The following is a 21,916-nucleotide window of genomic DNA, read 5'->3' on the forward strand; positions in this document are numbered from 1 at the left end:
TTTATGTTAGGAAGGTAAATTTGGGGTCATAAAGGTGATGCTGAATGAAGTTTCCGAAATATTTTTAAATGGGTAACTCGATGGAGATCTTTTCTGGAAGCAAAAATTAATTATTTTTTCTTAAAGTAGAGAGGCTGGGATTGTAGCTCAGCTGACAGAGTGCTTGCTCAGCAGGTGCAAGGCCCTGGGATAGACCCCCAGTATTGTAGAAAATTGGATGTGGTGGTACGTACCCACATTCACAGGGAGAGACAGGACAATCAGAAGTTCAAGGTCATCCTTGGTTACACAGTGAGTCTGAGGTCAACCTGGCATAAATGAGGCCTTCTTTAAAAATTAAAAAAAGAGAGAGAGAGAGAGAGAGAGAGAGAGAGAGAGAGAGAGAGAGAGAGAGAGAGTTTCTCTATAAACAAAGGTTTACAACCTATGGGTACGGCCCTTCTTGACTTTGCTAGATAGTCAAGGAAGGCGACATACTGTCACTCCAGTCCACAAGTACCATCCAACCAGGGCAGAACTGAGAAAGGAGGTCCCTGGATGCCAAAGATCCTGTGTGTGAAGTCTAGGAGTGACGAACAGGCCAAAGGGATGATAAGCCTTTCCACTCACAGCACGAGGGTAGGAGTGGACTAAGATGGGAAGGCAGAGAAACCTCAAAGTCTACCCCCAGGGACAGACATCCTCCAGTAAGGCTAAACCTTCTAAGATTCCAATGCCAGTGCCTATAGGGGGCATTTCCATTCGCACCACCACAGGGGTGGGGGGCCGGGGGTTCAGAGGACAGTAGTAAATACACTTCGTTATGAAGATGACTGAAGGAGCCAGGAAGTGGAAAGAACTAAGAATAAGGTCTTGTGGCCATTAAGGCTGATGTGTGTTTGTTCAGTGAAATAAATGAGCATGTACACACCCATCCAGACAGGCCCAGCTAACCTTTGCCAGGCAGAGAAAATGAAATGCACCCAAGTGAACAGCAATGGACGGCAGCAGTGCTGTCCCCAGATCATAAACTCAAATCCGTGTATCGCCTTGACTTAGAGGCCCAATGCTGTCATTTTATTAGTGATAAATGCTAATTCTTTTTCCACATTTATTTCCTAAGGGGCACTGCACATGCCTGGAACATAATGGGAACCCAATATAAAAACAGCTCAGTGCTACTTCTGGATTTTTAAGTTTGGTTTCCCTTTGGTTGGTTGGTTGTTTTGGCTTTTTGTTGTGGTGGTGGTGGTTTGTTTATGCTTTTGTTTGAGACAGGGTCTCACTGTATAATCCAGGCTGATCTCAAAGTCAACATTCTCCTGCCTCTACCTCCCCACCGCTGGGCTTACGGGCATGGGCCATCATACTCCGTGAAACGTTGTGTTTTTAAAGCCACATGTTCATTAAAAAAAAAAAAATCCTGCACTTTCAGAGGACGTGGCATTGTAATCACAGCATTGTCGAGATGATGTTTTGGAACCTTCACACTTGCTTCCAACTGTAGGGATTCTCAGAGTCCTAAGAGGTCCAGTCTACCTTGCCCTAAAGTGTCCTCAGTCCAGACTCCCCACCCCTACCCCGGGGCACGGAAGTCACAAATCAGGAAGTATATATTCTGGTGTAGTTATTAAGGAGACAAAGGGCAGTAAACAAACCCCATGGTGGTTCCATCTTCAGAACACATCCATAGCTGGACCAGTTGGTACTACTACTCTAGCTACCTGAGCGACCACCAGGATCTCCTCAATCATCCGCTGCCAGCCTCCACTTCTCCCCTTACCATCCCTTCCCAACACAGCAGCCAAGCAGCTAAAACACGGCGTCATGATCCTCCTCTGCTCAAACATTTATGCCGGTTCTCGACATTTCAAACGGGGAACACTTTACGGGATTTGGTTACAAAGATTCCTAATTGCTAGAGCAGAAGCCATGTGGCAAAAGCCGCCTGACTTGAAGAAGGGCGGGGGTGGGTAAGGGGTGGTCGGGTAGGGTGTCTTTCTTTCTCCCATGCGCAGCCTCCTGCCAGCACTTCTCATTGGCAGAAATTGCCTGAATACCATCAGGCTAAGGAGTCTGGGAAGTGTAGTTTTCAGGCTCCTGTCCCCCGCGTCCAGGGGAAAGTATAGAAGAGGAGCATGTGACATTGACCAGAAGCCCAAGTTCTTACCACGGCTTCTGAGAAAGGTTCCCGCCACCCAACATACGAGCACACATATTTCACATGCAAGGGCACATATACACACCACACATGCACACCACACACGCACACATCTTCTCTTCTGCCCCGTGACCCCCATCTGTCCCATAGTGCACCGCCTGCAGCCACACTGGCTTCTTGGCCCCTCTCCTTCCTGCAAGTCTAGCGTGGTTGTTTCCTCTGTGGGGTCTACTCTTACCCCAGACATCTGCAGGGCTCACTGCAACACAGTTCTGCTAGGCCTTTTCTGAAGACACTTTTCAGCTCGTCCGCAACCACTTCCAGTTCTCAGTCCCGTGAGGTGCTTTGTTTTAGCATGGATTTATCCCTTTCTAACAAGCTATACATTCTGTACATAGCTGTAGTGTATAAATGTATATTTCTCTGTAGCATTTTATATAGCTGTCACATGTGGGAGTATTACATAAATATACGTATTTAGGCATCTATACTTTTACCAAAATATAAGTTCCAGAGGAACCAGGATCTTGTCTTTTTGACTACTTCTATATCTTTGATGCTCAGTGGGTATTTGTTTTGTTTTTTTGTTTTTTCAAGAAGAAAATTTAGTTTTGGCTCATGATTTCAGAAGTTTATAGTGATCCAGCAGTAAGGTTTAATATATTTAATACCTTATGAAGAGGTCAGATGTTGTGTTTCCATCACAATAATAAATACCTACCTACTGAATGAACATAATTAGTGTAGCCATTAATAGACATATTTAGCGTGTGATTATTTAAAAAGCTAGCCACCCTTAAGAGCGTGCAGGACAGGTGAGGGAATGACAATCGTGTGTGTGTGTGTGTGTGTGTGTGTGTGTGTGTGTGTGTGTGTGTGGTGAGGTGTGTGTGAGAAATTCAAGCCAACACTTCTCACACCTTCTTCTCTGCACAGCCTCCCTAAATCTACCAAGGAAGTAGTGAAAGATAACTCAGAGGTAAAATACGTGCTTAGCATGTGCTAGACCTTGGATTCAATCCTCAGCACCAAAAGAAAGAACAACCCACTAAGGCTAACAATGTATCCTTCTTATACTCCAAAGACATTGATCCCACCCTGCAATTAGTCCATCCTAGTAAAGCTACACTGCACACTACACTTGAACTACCTGTTTGCACATCTGTCTCCACTTAAACTGTAAGACCCACAAGATGCCAAAGGCCTGGTGTCTTTGGGTCATCTGAGGCCTCAAGCACCTACGATACTGCCGTGTGTGTGTGTGTGTGTGTGTGTGTGTGTGTGTGCGTGCGTGCGTGCGTGCGTGCGTGTGTGTGTGTGTGTGCGTGCGTGCGTGCGTGTGTGTGTGTGCGTGCGTGCGTGTGTGTGTGTGTGTGTGTGTGTGTGTGCGCGTGTGTGTGTGCGTGTGTGTAAGGCAGAAAGGTGAGCAGCTGTAAGAAGCACGCAGGGAGGCAGGAAACAGTGACACCAGACACAAAGGACTCACGGGGGAAATAAGGAAGCAGACAAGAGCCTCGTGGCCTCCAAGGGCGTCTGCATCTTTTTATTAGAAGTATTCATATCGTCCACGTGCAACCCACCGTTGATTTAACAGAGTCTAAGAGAATGACAAACCTTGAAGAATCACTAAGCTACGAAGTCAGAACTATTATCGGAGATAAGCCGCCAGTCTCGCTAGGTAACGGATTTCGGTGTCATTCTCTCTGAGTGTGGAGAGTGGGTGTGCAAGCTACAAAAGTTCATCAACAAGCGTGGTTTTAAAACTTAATAACCGTCTTTAAGAGGGAAGAGTCACCCTTCACATGCGCATGCGTGGGCGGTAGAAACACAATGTCTATCAGCCCTCTTGGTTTTTCTCTTAGAGTTTCCTTAGATCAGCACAGAACACCTGCTGTCCGTTTTAAAGAGACGCTGGCTAGATCGTAGTCCTGAAATAGACCTGTGTATTTGGTAATTTACTAAGGAGCTGGCAGAATTTTTATCACAAATACGTGCTTGAGCACCAAATTTATCACAAATAGGTTTGGCGTGGCTTATAACCTCACCAGGTAGAGGCACACAAAAATATCATGTATCATCCCCACCTGAGTGGGAGTGCATCTACCTGCCTGCCTAGCCTGTGCCAGAGCACTCTGCCACTTAGGAGCAGCTACAGAAAGAGGGCCTCCTCAGCTCACGGTCTCTGGGATGAGCATGCTATTTTGCTGGCAGAGGCCTGCCAGGACCAGGACCACCAGTGTCGGCTGTACCTCCCCTCTTCTGCTTCATTAGAAATTCAATTTGACCAATGACAATTTCATTGCATTATGAGCAACAAGAATCTGGTTCATTGGAAATCCACTTCTTGATTCCTTTCTCACCACATTATTTTTGCAAAATAACTCCCAGCCCGGAAAATGACTTCAACCTGCTGCCTGAAGGGTACATTTATTTATTTGTTCACTGGTGCAAGGGGAAGACTGAGCTAAATCAAATGAGAGGCACGCACGCACGTGTTCCTGGAAGGATAATTTTAGATCCAGTTCCAAAGCAGATTCTAATTCAAAAGTGCCCCTGTTACTTAGACCCATGCAGAGGTGCTACCGGCTCCACAAAATGCCATCAAATGATTTGAGATTTGCCAGTGGTTGGAGCGACTGCAGCTGCCGCGGCTCCCTTTCTGAGAGAAACAGGAGGAAGAGGGACGGTTTATTAGGAGTAGCATGTGAGAGTGCAATGAAAGCAGATGTGAAAACCAGGGCTGCAGACTAACTACGGGCTGCAAATTCGGCAAGGCTGCAGGCCGTTCTCGTTGCAGGCAGGGCACCTGAGGGCTCGGTAGGACTCCTTGAACCTGTTAGCCAGCATTGAGAACTTGCTGCCATGGCACAGAGAGCAGGTGGCGATGCCGGACCCCTGGCAGTGGAGACAGTTGTCCTCAGGGACCAACCCATCCTGCAAGAGACAAGCCAGGCTCCAGTTAGACCAGTGGCTCAAGCCCACCGTTTTCAGAGATCAGAACAGTGCTAGGTCTTGGCAAAGACCGGAGCAGAATTGCAGAAAATGTTTCTCCCATCAATGCGAATGAGGGAAATGGCCAGGATACAGAATGGCAATTTCATCAGAGAGGATTTCTCAGATGAACATCATGAGCGCAACATCTTCTGCCACCACATCTGGCCTTCTTCAACTCTCTGCTCTTGATCACCCTTGTTCCCAACTGATACAAGCTCCACAAAGGGAAGACATGACTTTGCATCCTGACAGACAGTGTAACAAATCTCAGGAGGTGCTCAAAGAAACCAGGAGCTTCCTTCCCCCAAGGCTTTCCTGAGTCTCGTTCAAGGCACCCTCACAAGAGTCCAGTGCATACCATCACCCGAGTGTGGTAGGAAAATGCCCTAGGGAGAAGCTACCTGGCAGTGTCAGACACATGGCCTGGAAGAAGACCAGGCAGGTTTTGATCCTTTGGAACTGAGCACCGGACTCCAAGCTCCTCGGACTGTCCACATAATCCCCTCCTCGGATTATGTGGACACTACCAGGTGTTCAAGAAGGGATGTTTTCCGCAATTGGCAGGCAGGGTGAGTGAATGAATTAGCTCTGAGTTCTTCTAATATTTTATTCTCTTTGAGAGCTGTGGAAGGCCCAATGATGAAAAGCCCTCGTCTGCAATGGCAGGGTAAAGGCTCGTGAAGTCCCACTCCTACGTGAGAAGTTACTGGCTGCTGGGGAAAGAAGAGCCAATTTTCTTCAGGGATTCGGCTCTTGAAAGGCGACCTGTGTTCAGGTAGATGGTCCCACACCTGTACACTTACAGGTAGCACTAAGTCGACTCAGAGTTTTTTCTTTAAGAGAGAAAGGTTGTGAAATAAGGAGGGAAAGTTGAGGGGAGGGGTTGGAGGGTGGGGAATGGGGAGGGGATTAGATCAAAACACTTTACATATGGATAGGCATAGTAACACACGCCTTTAATTCCCAGAGCTCAGGAGGGAAAAAACAGGCAGCTACGTAAGAGTTCAAGGCCAGCCTGTTCTACATAACATGTTCCAGGCCAGCCAGAGCTACACAGTGAGACCCTATATCAAAAGAGAAAAAAACAGAACATATTATATGTGTGTTTGAAATTCTCAGTAAAAAGAAAAGCTTTGGCTGTGGAGTCAATGGACTAGAATGCGGAGGCTGATGTCTGATGAAGGCAGCACAGCGGGACCCTTCGCTCAGCCTCTCCTACCCTGTCCCTCCACCTATAAAACAGGACTGGTAATGCCCACCCTCTGAGTCCTGGAATATTTAAGCAAGGCAGCACGTGCAAACACAGTGTCCTGTCCTCTTACATATCCTAAGCTCCCCATAAAACCAGCCAACCGTCTCCTGTCTCCAGAAAATGCCCCTCGGCTATGTCTTGAGACAATATGTCTGAGACATCTCACAGAAATCAGCAATTTCACACTCTTTATAAACTGAATCTCCCGAGGAGCAGGCTGCAGACCAGACTGACGCCAGGCCAACTTACTAACGAGCCTGTCCGGTTCAGCTTCTAAACATCCTTTCTCACCCGTCTCAGGTTCTCCCACACCCGAGTTCCTAGCCCCGGTACACCAACTCCAAATACAAATTTACCCCTTCTTGTGAGACACTTTCTCCATTCAAGTCAATTGAGTTGCCTATCATCCTGACCATCTCAGGGAAAACAACTTGGCAAACCCTCTTAACAAATACTTGCCCTCCTGATAAAACCTCCTGATACAGCAAGAGTAACCTCAGCAGATCTAAAATAATTTTTTTTTTATCTAAACCTCTCTTCTTTCACAGAGCCTCAGGCTCTTGTCCTGAGGCATGTCTACACAGCCCTGCCCATTCCAGATGTCAGCTGTTCAGTTCCTTCTAACCAGACTTATCCACCCACTCTCGCCTTTCAGGAGCCCCACGCAGGGCTACCCCCTGAGTCGCTGAGCCTTCCTGAGTCCATGACAGGAAGCTTCCCAGCTGCTTCATCCTCACCTCCCAGACATCCAGAGTCACATTTAGAGCAGTGCCTGGCACAATATTTCTTCGCATGTTCACCTTCCAGTAAACAAACATAACCATGTGTGAGAAGCCCCCTTTTTGCTTTTTTCCTTTTATTGAAAATAGATTATTAGTCAGGTGGGAGTGGCACACGCCTTTAATCCCAGCACTTGGGAGGCAGAGGCAGGTGAATCTCTGGGAGTTCCAGGACATCCAAGACTACACAGAGAAACCCTGTCTTGAAAAACCAAAATAAAAGAAAAAAAAAAAAGAAAGAAGATAGATGATTTTCTTTCTCACACAGTATATCCTGATTACAGTGTTCCCTCCCTCTGCTCCCCCCAGTTCCTCCCCACCTCCACTTCTGTCTGGATCCACTCCCTTCTGTCTCTCCTCAGAAAAGAACAGGCTTCTAAGAAATAACAACCAAACATGACAAAATGAAATAAAAGATAAAACAAAAACTACCACGCTGAGGCTGGACAAGGCAACCCAACAGAAGGAAGAGAGCCCTAAGTGCAGGCACAAGAATCAGAGGAATCCTCTTCTTAAAATTCTTCTCAAAATATTTAACTCCAGGAATAAAACACAGTTGCATATAGTTTAGGCTCAAGAGCCTAGCAGATCCTCTCAGTTCACTTCCTACTCTGGTATGTCACTGTATGACTAAGATAAAGGTGCTTCTGTGCTCCCTTCAGACACACAGGCTTGCACAGCTCTGAAGACAGTGACCAGCACAAAGCCAGAGTCTGCAGAGCAAAGTGGCTGTGATCATGACATTGGCACGTGGACCTAATTTGACTGCTGTCTCTAGTGACCTCTGGCGAGTTACTGATCTCTCTGAGCCTCCGTTTCCCCAGGTGCAGAGTAAGACATGCTCCAAGAGGTCTTCACGGGAATGAAAGGAACTATTGCATGGACAGACACTGAGAATAGTAGCTGGCTCTCTTGGACCTTCAGCAACCAGTAGCTATTGCTGTTATTATCTTATCTTACGATCTCAAAGATGAGATCGCTGCATGAAGCATTAAAGTACCCAGAGGTTTACGGTTACAATCTCACCGAGCACAGAGCCAGAATCCTCCCCCTGCACATTTTGCTGAGGCTCGACTCCATTATTCTTCTCCTTTGCTTTTGGAGTCCACAGAGGTTCAAGGTGGCCCGGCTTTCCGCCTTGCTCTACCGTTTCATCAGGTTCTCTCTTCCCAGTTGCATATAGCAGAGCAAAGTGTCTCTTAGCCAGAAGGGTCTCCTTGATGTTCTTTGACCCTCTCCTTTAGAATAAAACTTGTCTGGGCATGCATTACACCAGGGATTGAACAAACAAATAGTAATTTAAAACGGAGTTTAAAGGACAGACAAGGAAAGCGTAACCTTTCCCGGCAACCTTCTGCCACACAACTGTGCCCTCGTTCACAGCGCTACAGAAAAAGAAGATCTGGATTCCTCCAAATTGAATTGAAAGGTAATTGTCACATGGAATGGAGCCTGCCGTTGCTTTTCTTTCAGGGCTATGGGGTGCTCTGCACCTTCCTATTTCTTACTCTCTTCTGTGTGTGTGTGTGTGTGTGTGTGTGTGTGTGTGTGTGTGTGTGTGTGTGTGTGTGTGTGTGGAGTCCCTCCATGTTAAAACACAATAGGAGAAATAACGGAATTCATGTATAAAGACGAAAGGTGATGTTCACAATGTTCAGGTTGTCATCTGCTGGCATGCTAGGTTCTACATACTTCTTGCCGAAGACAAGGAAAGCAATAGTGGGGTATTTGTTACCAGCTAATGCTTGGTTCCAAATCCCATTATGTTTTCCACACACAGACAATATTGACTGAACATCAGTTATATACCAGGCTTTTTTTTTTTTTTTTTTAACGTGAGAACTGCAGTGTTGCATCCAACATGAATACAGCTTCTGCCTTTGCGGAGATCAAATCCTGGTAAGTGTGAGTCGATCTTAATCACATAATCACAAAAATGAAAGTAAAGTTGCAACTGTGAAGAGGCGTACAAGTTCTGATGGGTTTATTCTGAGTGTGTTATCCTCATGGGAGCTATCAAGATATCAGGAACTAAAGGCAAAAGGATGCAAGACCTGGGGTGGGGGGCGTGAAGAGGGGACCTGCCTCTGGCAAAAGAGTGGAAAGAACCTATGAGAGGTGGACAGATGGACAGATGGACAGATGGACAGTGGAAAGAGGAGAGGGAGCAAGGGCACAAGAAATGTGTGCCAGATAAAACCAGAGAGGCCAGCACTGGCCAGGCAACCCGGGGCTTTCTAAAACACATGAAGAGATTTGGTTTTATCACAAGCAATAGAATGAACACCATCGAAAGCTCTGAGGGGCAGAAGGGCTAGGAAGGGAGTGACGGAAACAGAGATTCTCATTTCAAAAGCACGGCATTTGGGTGTGAAATCAGCTCAAAGTGTGGATGTGAACCAAACTTCAGGAACCTTTTTCTGAAGTCCAAGGGGCTTATGTTCTATCTGGTGGTGGGGATGGAGCAGGAGAGGAAGAGAGATGATAGATTTTAAAAGGCAATGTGGAGAGTTAGGCAGCCATGTAAGGTAGAGAAATGAGAGCAGAGAGACTTGGCACCTTGGCCTAAGGTCATCACTCAAAACTGGCCATGACTTTTCTGTTCTCTTCACCTCAGTCCTCCCAGAGCAGGGACATCATTCAGGTCCCCCAAAGCCCTTCTTCCATTTTCCAGTTCAACTCATGGGATACTAGAGTGAGTCCCACAGAAGCAAAGTTTGCATCCAAGGAACCCTGGAGTGCTGGCAGCAACATGTGGCTCAACTGTTTACTTTCAGCATATTGCAAAGATTCAGTATATTGCAGTCCACAAGAAAAGGCAGAGCTGGGGCTGGGGATGTAGGTCAATTGGTAGAGTGCTTGCCCAGCATGCAGGAAGCCCTGGGTTCAATGTCCAGCACCATATGAACCTAGTGCAGTGGCACACATATCTGTAATTCCAGCACTCTAGAGGCAGATGTAAAGGACAAGATCATCCTTAGCTATGTTGGGAGTCTGAGGCCAGCTTGAGCTGTAGACCCTTTCTCAGAAAAATAAATAAAATAGAACAGAGCTGATTTTTTTTCCATCTCTGAAACCCAGTGTTCATAAGTTCACCAAAGCAACAGATTCCTAATCAGATATGAAAAGAAGTCATCCAAAAAATTACAAATATTTAAAATAGGAATTTATAAGCATGACTATAATAATATGTAATATAGTATAAATGCGAATTTATATTAAGACTATGCCATTACAAGCCCATAGACTTTAAAACCCCCTCACACTTCAACAAATATTGTAAGTGTTGTTGTTCAAAAATGTTTCGGGAGGTATTGCAGAAGCAGAGCAGTCTGCAGGCTATTGCTGCAGGCCAGCCTGGGGCGATCAGAGGCGCTGACACACCTGTGTGTGCTGATTGTGGAGAAATGTGCCTTCGGTCTCCAGCAGGGGACTGTCATTTTGCTCCCTGTCGCCATCATTTTCTCCTGTGCTCATCAGAGCCTCTTCCTCCGCAACCTCTTCCTTCTGGAGGATTTTCCTCATGAAGTCCCTTTTGTCCATCGGGGTTCGGATGATTTTCAGGTTGTTTGTATAGATGATTATCTTCCCAAAGTCTATAATAGGTGGAGGCTAGAGAAACAGAGAGTGAGCGTCAGCAGTCACCAAACTCAGGGTTGCAGAACCTGCCCAATGCCCTGTCCAAGAGGCAGGAGAGAAGGGCTTTGTACTCATCCAACCTGTGACTCATCCCACCCAAGGCTTCCTTTTAAGGTTCATTTATTCTTTCTAAAAGTAAGAAGAGTCATTTTCCTTCTTGTGAGGATGAGAACCAAGGAAGTTTGAACCACTCGGAGGGCAGGACTGTAGAGGTCAGAATCCAGAGCTTCTGGTCCCACCAGAACAGCCAGGACACCCCAGGACAGCCAGTGCAGAGCTGGGCACAGGCAAAGGGACTCTTTAGTCCTATACAAATATTTCTCCATTTGTCTATGCATAAATAACACTAGCTCGTACCACTTACTGAACACTATTTGTGTGCCAGACATCATGCTAAGCATTTTACTGACATCACTTCTCTACCAAACATCCATGTGAAGTAAATGCTATGCTATCCACCCTCTACAAGTGAGGAGTAAGTCTCAGTGGCGTCAAGGACCTCACTAAGGTGACAGAGTGACTTGGAAACTGTGGCTGAGATTCAAACCTAATATCTTTCTTTTTTTAATTTTAGATTCATTCTTTTTATTTTATGTGTATGAGTGTTTTGCTTAGATATATGTGTGTGCACCTCATACATGCTTGTTGCCTGCAGAGGTCAGATGAGGACATTGGATCCCCTAGAACTGGAGTTATGAGCACCATGTGGGTGCTGGGAAATGAACTTGGTGCCGCTGGTGCTTTTAACCACTGAGCCAACTCTCCAGTCCCTAACGCCCATATTCTTCACTTCCTTTCTTCCTTTATCTCTTTCCTTCCTTCTTTCTTTAGATGGGGTCTCACTCTATAGCCTTGGTGCCTGAAACTCACTCTGCAAACCAGGCTGCCCTCAAACTCATAAAGATCCACTTGCATCTGCTCGCAAGTGCTGGGATTAAAGGCATGTACCACCATGCCTGTTTTCCAAACTCCCATATATATTTTTTTTTTTTTGGTTTTTGGTTTTTGGAAACAGGATTTCTCTGTGTAGTTTTGGTGCCTGTCCTGGATCTCGCTCTGTAGACCAGGCTGGCCTTGAACTCACAGAGATCTGCCTGGCTCTGCCTTCTGAGTGCTGGGGTTAAAGGCATGTGCCACCACCGCCTGGCTTCAAACTCCCATATTCTTAACACCTATACTGCACTATTCACAAGCATTCCTTTCTTCCCACATATATCTCTATATATCATATGTATCAAATCACAACAGATATGTCAGTAAATATACCCTGTCATAATCCACTTTTGTTATTCAAATAATATGGACTATTTTATGTCAATAAGCTTCCAAACAATCATCGTTAATAGCTAATGTCTCCTTCCATGGTTTTACTATGTGTTATCTAATGCTTTGCTCATGGAGGGGGGAAAGGGGGCAATGCTATATAGTACACTAAAAAAGCTGGATGGAGGACAGAGATGTAAGATTGTAGATGTAGCTTAGTGGCAGAGAGCTGGCCTAGCATGTGTGAGGCCTTGGGTTCAGAGAGTCCAGGATGCAGAGGAGGAAAGAGAAGGAGAAAGTGGAGAGGAGGAAGAAGAGGAGGAGGAGGAGGAACAGGAGAGGGAAAGACAACCAGAAGAGTAAATGCTCAGGAACCACTTGACCAGGAACACACAGTTCTGTCCAGCTACACAGCTGGGAAGGAAACATCCTTGGAGTCCAGATCTGATGTCTACTAGTTACAAGATGCAGGACAGTCACGCACTCTGATGCACTCCGTTTTGATCATCTGCTTGTGTCTTGACATCCAGCTGGTAGGCACTTGCACAGACACGCTAGTTCCTTAAATGCAAAAGTACTTCCACACTGGTAGTACACAGATGTGCTGAAACTCCTGGGTCCTGCCACACATTATCCATTCTCCCTACTTGGGGGCATCCAACATTGTCAAGCTCAATAATTTAAGGGTTAATGCTAGCTGGGCATGGTGGTGCATGCCCTTTAATCCCAACACTCTGGAAGCAGAGGCAGGTGGATTTCTGTGAGTCTGAGGCCACAGTTCCAGGACAACCAAGGCTACACAGAAAGACCCTGTCTCGACCCCCAGCAAAGGGTTAATGCTTAAGACACCAAGCTCTAGGGCCCTTCCTGACTTCTGTGATGGCCTTATTCCCATGATTATATATTTTTACTCTAGTACTAAGGATGATATCACCTTCTGGGGGTGATATGAAAGATACAGTAAAATGGGGTGTGCAAAAGCTTTTGATAATATGCAAGTGTGGGCGTCATCACTGTTGTTATTAAAAACAATTTTTCAATAATGTATGCACACTCATGCTGTACAGCCAAACACCCCAGCATGGAATATTTTTCCTGACTCTAAAATTGTATAAACCCAGTCTACTTAAATGATGCCACAGTTCAACACTCTCATACTTAAAGTATTCAGTTGGACTCTAACACGAGGAAGATGTCAGCATGCAGACTCCTGGAAACAGCCATGGGGTTTTCAATGATTACTTAAGCCACAGGCTTCATGTCTGGCCCTCTTTTCTCCCTCTTCAAGGGATCCTGTAGCAGATTCCATTTCCTATTGTTTTATGCACACTGGATTCCCATTTCACACTCTGGACTATCAGTTTCTGGCATCGGGAGATAAGGGTGGTGGTACTTTTGAAAGGTTCTGTTTCTACTTCCTGTAACAGCCAAAAGGTTCAGTTACCAGGAAGTTTCCTCACATCTAGGGCTCTTTTCTTTCAGCTTCTTCTCTTGAAGACTAAACTCTTAATGTGCTCAAAGAATGGATGATCACCTGCTTCTATTCCCTGCCCCTAAACCGGTCAACATCTAAGACAGCAAATGTTTTTACTTCAAAGACGAAGGGTCTCGATCATTCTGAATGTGTGTTTAATTTCAGTCCTCTTGCCAGCCAGATTCCCCCTGTGTCTGAGCAAACTCTCTAGGTGTAACTGAACTTTACAAGGTCTGGTTACATCGAGCTGCCTGTGAGGAAAACCCACTCTTGTGGTACAGAGGACCAGATGGAGTCAAGAACCTTTTAGCTTTTTGCATATAGTCTAGAATGGCAGTTTACATGGGAAAGTATCTGTACCCATGCTGGTTTCTGTAGCCACATGCCTAGAGACAGTTATCCAGACACCAGCGAATGCAGAGAAGTCCTGTTAGATACTAGAAATTTAATGGGCTTTGAAGTCAGGGAAACCCAATTCTAATTTTATTCAAATGTTATGTGATGACTATGTTACATGTACAGGTTATTTTAACATGTAAATGTCTGTTTGCCCAATTTGAAAATTTCTTTCTCATTGAAACATTTAAGTATGAGATCATTTAATACATATAAACTGGGTGTTCAGTAAATGTTACCTCCCTTCCTTTCCCTGTCCACAATTTCATGAACTCTACACATTTCAGTGAGTTTTGATTCCTTAATGTAATGTATTTTTATTATCTAGCATCACCTTTCCTACCCATCACATAAAATACAAGGTAGACTCAACATTTCCTTAAGAACTTGTTCATCACTACAATAGTAGGAACCATTTGCTAAACATATATAGGGTGCCAGGCACTTTGCAGGAATTATCTATTTTAATCATCCTAATGGCCCTCCTAAGAAGGCATGCCTATTATTCTCAGGCCAAGATGATGACACTGGGGCTCAACAAAGTGAGTTTGTCCGAATTCACACAGGAAGTGGGTAGTACTGAACTTTGACAGACACCAGAGCCCATGATTTGTTTTTATTATTACAATTAGAGTAAAATAACCCGTAACATACAGTTTTCTATTTTAGCCATTTATGAGTGTAGAGTTCCCTGGTCTTCACATTGTTGTACAACATTTATCTTCAGAACTTTATCTCCCCAAACTGAAATGCTGAATCCATAACCAGCAACACCTTCTTCTCTACCCCTAGCCTGACAACCACCATCTACTTTTTGTTCTCCATTGGCTTGTGCCATAAGTACATCATGTAGCTGCAATGGTACAGGTTTTCCCGAGTGTGCATGACTTATTTCATTTAGCCTAATGTGCTCATGCTTCCTCCATGTTGAAGCACATCAAATTTCCTAAGGTGTTGTAATATTCCATTATGTATTTGTACCACTTCTTGTGTAGCCATTCATCAACTGATGAACGTGTAAGTTGTTTCCACCTTTAATTGATTGTGAATTCCTGTGAATAGTGGTGTACAGATATCTGAGTTCCAAACGCTTAAGTGAATCACTGCACTTAACTGCAACCCATCACGCTATCATAGGCAGCATGTAGGAGGGGTAATTTACAGCTCCATCTGCTGTTGGCAAGTCATGAAGCCCCAGCTTTTGTTTCCTTGTTGTTCATGAATACGATCCTGAATTGTTTCAGTTGGTAGGCTGCACAGGTCCATCATGGTCCCTGTCACATTCAGAGCTTGATGACAGTGGGATGTGGTCATTGGTAGAACAACAGAGAAAGCAAGGCATAATGAAACTAAAAAGGAATCCAACTTTCAACATGTCCTCTGGAATATTTGTGTTCTAATCTGGTTTTGCAAATTTATGTCAAATCATTCTTACATGTGCCAAAGTTGGCATATGAGTTATAAATTATCATGACTGGTATGAACTATGGCTTTATTAAATCTCAACTTCCAAATAAGATACCGTTACAAAGGACTATTGTAAGCACAAAGCATAGCTAAGTACTTAGGACACAAGTAAATAACAAGTATCACCAACATCATCATCATTATTACTATGTAATGAACTTGTTTGTTAAAAAGGAACATGCCATAGAGATTAAAGTATGGAAAACCAGGGGATCCAGATTCCTACTCTGACTCAACACCTTAGATTCTCTATATGATGTGTGACCTTTAATCAACTTGGCACATAATTTTCCTCCTTCACAAAATAGAAATGATCATACCTTGTCTTTTCCCCTTGAGAATGCAGTAAATAGAGAACATGATGGTCAGAAGAAGACAACCCATGGCAGCACTTTATAACACATAAAACATTCCACTAACATAAGGGATTTTCACTCTCAACTTCTTCATACAAAAATGAAACCTGCTATTAGTTTTGATACCTGTGGATATTACAATTATCTTTTTGCCAATATCAACAAGTCCAAAACATGTACCTATTTTCTTAGGAAATGAACAATAAAAATGATTTAAAATAATTATCTGAAAAAACACTTCCAAGATGAGGACGTATCATGGTTTAGTTACCATTAATAACTTAGATACATTACATAATTTTATGTACTCCTTAAGAGAAACAGCATTCACACTTCCACGGCCAAGAGCACAAAGCCATCTCCTAAGATTCTGGAAATCATTGAGTATTTCCTATTTTGTTTTAGCTTAAAATAGAATCCTGCGGGAGCTTCTGGTTATCCCTGCCAGAGACACTAAGGAAACCCGCAGGAGGAGCTTGCGTCATTGAACTATTAGTTCAAATTTCTTCCCCAAGAAACACTTCCCCTGTTTGATTTGCGTCTCACCATTTCTTCCCATGATTCCAGCTACCCAGCGCTCGTATTAATGAGCACCGAGAAGGTAAAACCAAATAAATAGAGCGACAATTTTAAAAAGCAGGCAGTAGGAAGGTGATAAGGAGGAAAAAAAAAGACACGGATAAAATACAGAAGAATAATTGGCTGGAGCAAAATGGGTACCTTCAAATATTCAATTCTTTCAGGAAATGAAATGACCTACTGCTGCATAATTCTCTAAAACGACAGGCTGGCAACCTGAAAACCACGGCACCTCTATTTAATTTACACACAGAGGAAACTCAGCCAAAGACCCAATTACAGTGTGTTACCCTGGATGGAATTTGAACATTGCTTATGCTCGGTACACTTTGCAATAGTAGTCAACCTATTCTGTCCAAAAAAACATATTATTCTAATAACAGCTCCCCATTTGAGGAACCTACAGCTCTGGCCGGTAACTGAACTTGAGCGAGATGCGTACCTGAAGCACTTGGGCATTTTGCTAGACGTATTTCAAGGAGCCTACCCTGTGAGCCCGTAACCTCACACAATACCAACCTTATGGTCATTCGCCTTGTAGTCATTGAACAGAGGCTGGCTCCCCGCCAGAGCGTAGGCACTGCCATCCCTGAACACGCTGATCCTCTGAGCCGTCAACTTAGGGGAGTATAGCTGGGGCTTAGGGGCTTCCCCTGACCCATAAACCCCATCCATTGGTTCAAGGGCTTCCTGGAGAAAACTGTGAGGGTATTCCTCTTTGGGTGACTCTAATTCCTGCCCATCCTCGAACACCTGCTTCAACACTCGGCCACTGTAGGAAGAGGAGATTTTAAATCGTACTTTTCTGGGTTTGTCGTCGCCCTTCTGATTCAGTTTCTTTTCGGGGTCCTCCATCAGCAGAAAGTTCTCGCTGCGGTCTCCAGGCTTCCCAGTAGCCAGTGGAACGAGGCTCTGAGGAAAGGGCATTTTATTTTCTCTCCTCGTGCATATGATTAATTCAAGTTGTTTCTGGAGAACGCTCAATTACAGCAACTGACACCCACACATTAAATATTGATAGACCTCCTGAAAAGGCAGGTGATCGTGGCTATGTGGAGTGGCTGGAACAGAGGACAAAGTGAGGCTTCTTCCTAGTCTCAAGCGTACCCCCAACTTCACTCAAGTTCCGGCTTTTCTTACTCTGGGGGTGAATACATTTATTACAATGATCAAGTACCAACTCTGTGAAGATTAGACCCTGATCAATTATCAATCACCTTGTTATCATTACCAAAACAACTATAATCTAGTGAGGAGGTTCAAGAACCTGTCCATGTGCCTCTAAAACCATGCCTGGCCCCCAGTTTTTCCGTGTCTTATCAGGCTCAGGATGCAAAGCAGTTTCTTGGGGTTTCTTCTTAGAAGAGGAAGAATCAAAGGGTCCAGAAGCTGAGCAACTGACTCTCAGCTCTTCCAAAGAACCTGGGTTTGGTTCCCAGCACCCATATAGTGACTGATAACCATTTGTAACTCCAGTTCCAGGAGTTCTGACACCCTCTTCTCACCTCCACAGGCAACAGGCACACATGTGCCTCACAGATATATGTGCAGGCAAAACACTCAAACATAAAAGACACAAAATAAAAATTAAAGTCTTCATGTGCAGCGGCTGCACTGGTCCCCACAGGCTAGTGGGACTTATCAAATTCCCATCTCTGAGACAGTGAATGAGATGGCTATCAGAGAAACCTGAGATGTCGGTCCTGTGAACAGTCCTCCGACCCTGTACAGAACACAGACCTAACGCATGGGAAATGATGACCTCGGGCTTAGGAAGCAAAGTGTCCACTGGTGGAACAGATGGCTGTTCTAGAAAGGGAATGCTTGCTAAAGAGATGAGAATGCAAGGATGAAAAAGAAAGGCTCTCTGAACTGAGTCTAAGGGGCTGGTTTGGATCCGAGGAGATGGAATGACGAGCTAAAATCTTTCTATCTTTGCTAGTGGCACAAAGATTTATTTACTTGCCCAAGCTGAACTTTCATACTCCTCAGCCATTTCTGTGGGTTCTATCGCTAATACCCCATCTTGTAATTCAATCACATTATCTATTCCCATCCCTCCCTCCAAACCTAGCCATATACTCCTCCCCATTCTCCTTCAAACTCTCTCTCCCCCTCCCTCCCTCCCTCTCTCTCTCTCTCTCTCTCTCTCCTCTCTCTCTCTCTCTCTCTCTCTCAATTGTTATTGCATGTGTGTATGTATATACATTATATATTCCTAAATACAATGTGTTCAGTCCATATAATGCTGCCCATACATATGGCTTTCAGGGCTGACCATTTGGTTCTGGACAACCAATTGGTATGCTCCTCCCTGGGGAAGCCCACCTCTCCTGTTCCCAGTTTTCCTCAGTTGCCTGTAGTTCTTTGTGTAGAGTTGGGACCTCGAGGGTTTTTCTTCATTCAGTTTGGTGTATTCATTGATGTCATCCTTGCTCAGCTCACACTTGGGGGTGAGACTTTATGAATGTAGTTTCTGATACTACTAAGAGACACCATCTCACAGCAAACTCCCTGATCCTCTGTCTCTGCCATTTTCCCCACCCCTTCTTCCCTAATATTTTCTGAGCTTTAGGTGCAGGGGTGTTTCGTAGACATATCCATTGGGACTGGACTCCAAAGCTGCATTCTGATTGGTTGTGGCTTTCCGTGGTGGTCTCTGCCTGCTGCAAAGAGAAGTTTCCTTGATGAGGGTTGAAGACTGCACTAACTCTGAGTAGAAGAACAAATGTGTTATAGATTGTTGTTATGCTGGTTTAATAAATTAGTGGTTGTAGAGTCTCCTCCAATAACCAGTACTTCACTAGCACTAAGTGGTTAGCTAGTTTCCCAGTGTGGGCATGGTTTCCCTCTTGTTGAGCGGCTCTTAAGTTCAATTAGAGAGCTGTTGGTAGTCAAGGTAATCATGCCATTGCTGCACCCTTAGAGTTATTGTGCTACGCTGCTCGTTGATGTGGTTCATAGGCATCCTATATGAGTAGGACTGTAGAGGTTGGTTGCCTCCCTCCTTCCAAAGCTTGCATGGAACCTTCTGGCACCATGAAAGCTAGTCCTCAGGGAGGGTGCTTTCAAGTCAGTTCCAGCTCAGGGGTTCCTGGGCCTTGTTTCTGAAATGCATGATGTCTTCAGCAATAGGGACTTCCTTTCCACTTCTAGGGGTAGCCAAGGACAACAACAATTGGCTGTATATTTTGGGAGTCTCTTGGGCAGTCCTGGCCAACAACATAGAAGAGTGCTTCTCATGCCTGGTGTTGGGGTTTTTGTGAAGAGGTCATCATACCGTTCTTTCCTAGGTGTTTCAAAATTACAGCTGCCTCCTAGGCACTTTCAACCCAACCTCCTTCCATTGCCTACATTAGTACCATCAGTATGGGAGTAGTGTCCCCCCACCCCCGCCAATGATTCACCAGATGCCAGTTGCTAGTTAGAGATCTTACCAGAAACCCATTGGAAAACAAGTTCTAATGCCTGTATGTGACAAAACTCTTCAAAATCTAGCCTTGGCTTCCTCCCTTCACATCCTCAACCTCTATTATGCTTCCTGGTACTGGTCTGATATTAGTGTTAAAGGCACACAAAAAAATCTCATCCGTTTCCTAAAGCCTCAGGTTTCTGTCTCTGATCTAGTACTGTTTTGGGATCAGTGGATAAGATTTCTAGTTCTCCTTTGTGCTACATACTGCTTTTGGAAGCCTCCGTACTGCCTGAAGAAGATTTTCATAGACTGTAAATCCATCTCCGATGAAGTTCTTCCCACTTTCCCTTGCCATCCTTATGTCTCCTATGTTCTGTGCATATGAGAATCCTAAGCTATCTGTGCCAGCTCTCTATCCTCAGCATTTGCTAAAGTGCCTGGTTCATGCTAGAACTCTGTTAATAATTGTTAAATTGTTCAAAAGGCTTCTGATAAGAAAAGCCAAAGGAAGAAAACTTTCTCAGCAGGAGCTGGATGTGTTTTATAGAGGATAGCTAACATGTAAGACTTGTCATGGGTAACATGTAAGGTTGTTAAGAAAAGCATGCGCCTTCTACAAGGAAGTGTTGGAGTCCTGGGTACATTAATTTCTTTTGCATTACATTGAGAGAAGTTCCTGACAGAAGCAACTTGAGGGTGGAAAGATTTGTTTGGGGTTCATGACTCAGTCCATCCTGACATAGAAGCCATGTTGGAATGGCCCAGTCCAGAGTAGCAAGGCTGTGGTGTGTGGCAGTATCTGTTCATATGTCAATCAACAGGAAGCAGACAGTTGCAGAACCAGAGGCCTTCTGCTAGAGACCTACTTCTGCCAGCCATGCCTCATCTCCTAAAGATTCCAGCCTCCCAAAATAGTGCCCTTAGACAGGGAAAAAGTGTAATTGGTGCAAGAACTATGTGGGAGAACAAAACTAGGATGGTGTGTGTGTGTGTGTGTGTGTGTGTGTGTGTGTGTGTGAGAGAGAGAGAGAGAGAGAGAGAGAGAGAGAGAGAGAGAGAGAGAGAGAGAGAGGCAGGCAGACAGACAGACAGACAGACAGTGAGTGTCTGGCTCTGTCTTCCTAGCATCAGAAGGTATATTCCTCTCACTTGGATGCAAAACTGGCCCAGATAGATGTACAACAACCAATTTCAGGAGCCTGAAATCTTGATTTCTCATCCTCTAGAAAAGCCTGGTGGGGCCCAAGTCTACCGCACCCTTGTTTTTATCCTCCAGTATATAGAAAGATTTTATTATTCTCCGTGTACATCACATCATGAATATTGGAGACCCCTTACTAGAGGACTGCTTCCTTCTACCTGTATGTGTAAATGGCCAGTAGTCTGTCTTCATCAAGCCAATCCAGTGGGCTGACGTCGATAGCTACCTGTCACAACCAAGCATGTCCAAATACCCCACAACGAACACCGTTAACAAAGACAGCCTTTTGGAAACATGGACTTCAACCAAATCCAAACCTGGAAATGAGTTTTCTGAGTCATATTTGTCCAGGACTTTTTTTTTCATGCCCTTCCCTGGCTCATCGACTTTCAGTGAGTCACAGTAAAGGTGTGGAGAGTTTGGAAATGAGCAAGCTTGCTCGACAACTTTTAGATGTTTGTGTTCTCAGAGTGGTCACAACTCATATACTCCCAGAAGAATAAACTGAAAACTTGAAAGCAATCTTGGCAGTATTATTGAAAACCTTAAAAATGTTCATACCCTTGAGTCTTACTAAGGGAGAAAATAACTGCCGTTATCAGAAGCAATCATGTCAAACCGCTAATATCAGTTGCCTCCGGGCAGAGGATGCTAAACACTTTTTTTCTCTCTCAGTTTTATTATATTTTACATGCCAATGATAAACTCACCTTACTGTGATAATCAGGCAGAAAATAAATTCTAAAAATCCATTCCTTTCAGCCCAATAATTTCTCTGGAGGAAATAATTTTCAAAGGAGAAAAATATTTATCTAGATAAAGATATTCTCCTAACATTACTTAATGCCCAGAAAAAAAAACCTTGAATTTCCATCAGTAAGCATTCAACAATACAAAACACCATGCAGTCATTTTTCAAAAGATTTACAAAAATTTCGAAATAAATATGGGAAATTTTTTT

At 44.4% G+C, this 21,916-nt stretch overlaps 1 protein-coding gene across 1 annotated transcript; it reads right to left on the reverse strand.

Annotated features, from left to right (window-relative positions):
• Positions 1-3,702: 3,702 nt before the first annotated feature.
• Positions 3,703-17,214, reverse strand: Grxcr2 (glutaredoxin and cysteine rich domain containing 2). The gene is made up of 3 exons (XM_052741441.1): positions 16,859-17,214; positions 10,550-10,777; positions 3,703-5,074 (listed from the first exon to the last, which is right to left on the reverse strand). Exons 1-3 carry the CDS (start codon positions 17,192-17,194, stop codon positions 4,892-4,894), a joined length of 747 nt encoding a protein of 248 aa, XP_052597401.1. The 5' UTR covers positions 17,195-17,214; the 3' UTR covers positions 3,703-4,891.
• Between the last annotated feature and the right edge of the window lie 4,702 nt (positions 17,215-21,916).

This window comes from Peromyscus californicus, unplaced genomic scaffold (genome assembly GCF_007827085.1).
Source record: "Peromyscus californicus insignis strain IS unplaced genomic scaffold, ASM782708v3 Scaffold_17__1_contigs__length_78620276, whole genome shotgun sequence".
NCBI classification, from domain to species: domain Eukaryota; kingdom Metazoa; phylum Chordata; class Mammalia; order Rodentia; family Cricetidae; genus Peromyscus; species Peromyscus californicus.

Coding starts and splice junctions, on each gene's coding strand:
- Grxcr2 (XM_052741441.1), bottom strand. CDS start 17,194: ATGGAGGACCCCGAAAAGAAACTGAATCAGAAGGGCGACGACAAACCC. Junction 10,778..16,858: donor ACAAGGCGAATGACCATAAG/GTTGGTATTGTG, acceptor CTGTTTCTCTAG/CCTCCACCTATTATAGACTT. Junction 5,075..10,549: donor TCCACAATCAGCACACACAG/GTGTGTCAGCGC, acceptor TGTCTCTTGCAG/GATGGGTTGGTCCCTGAGGA.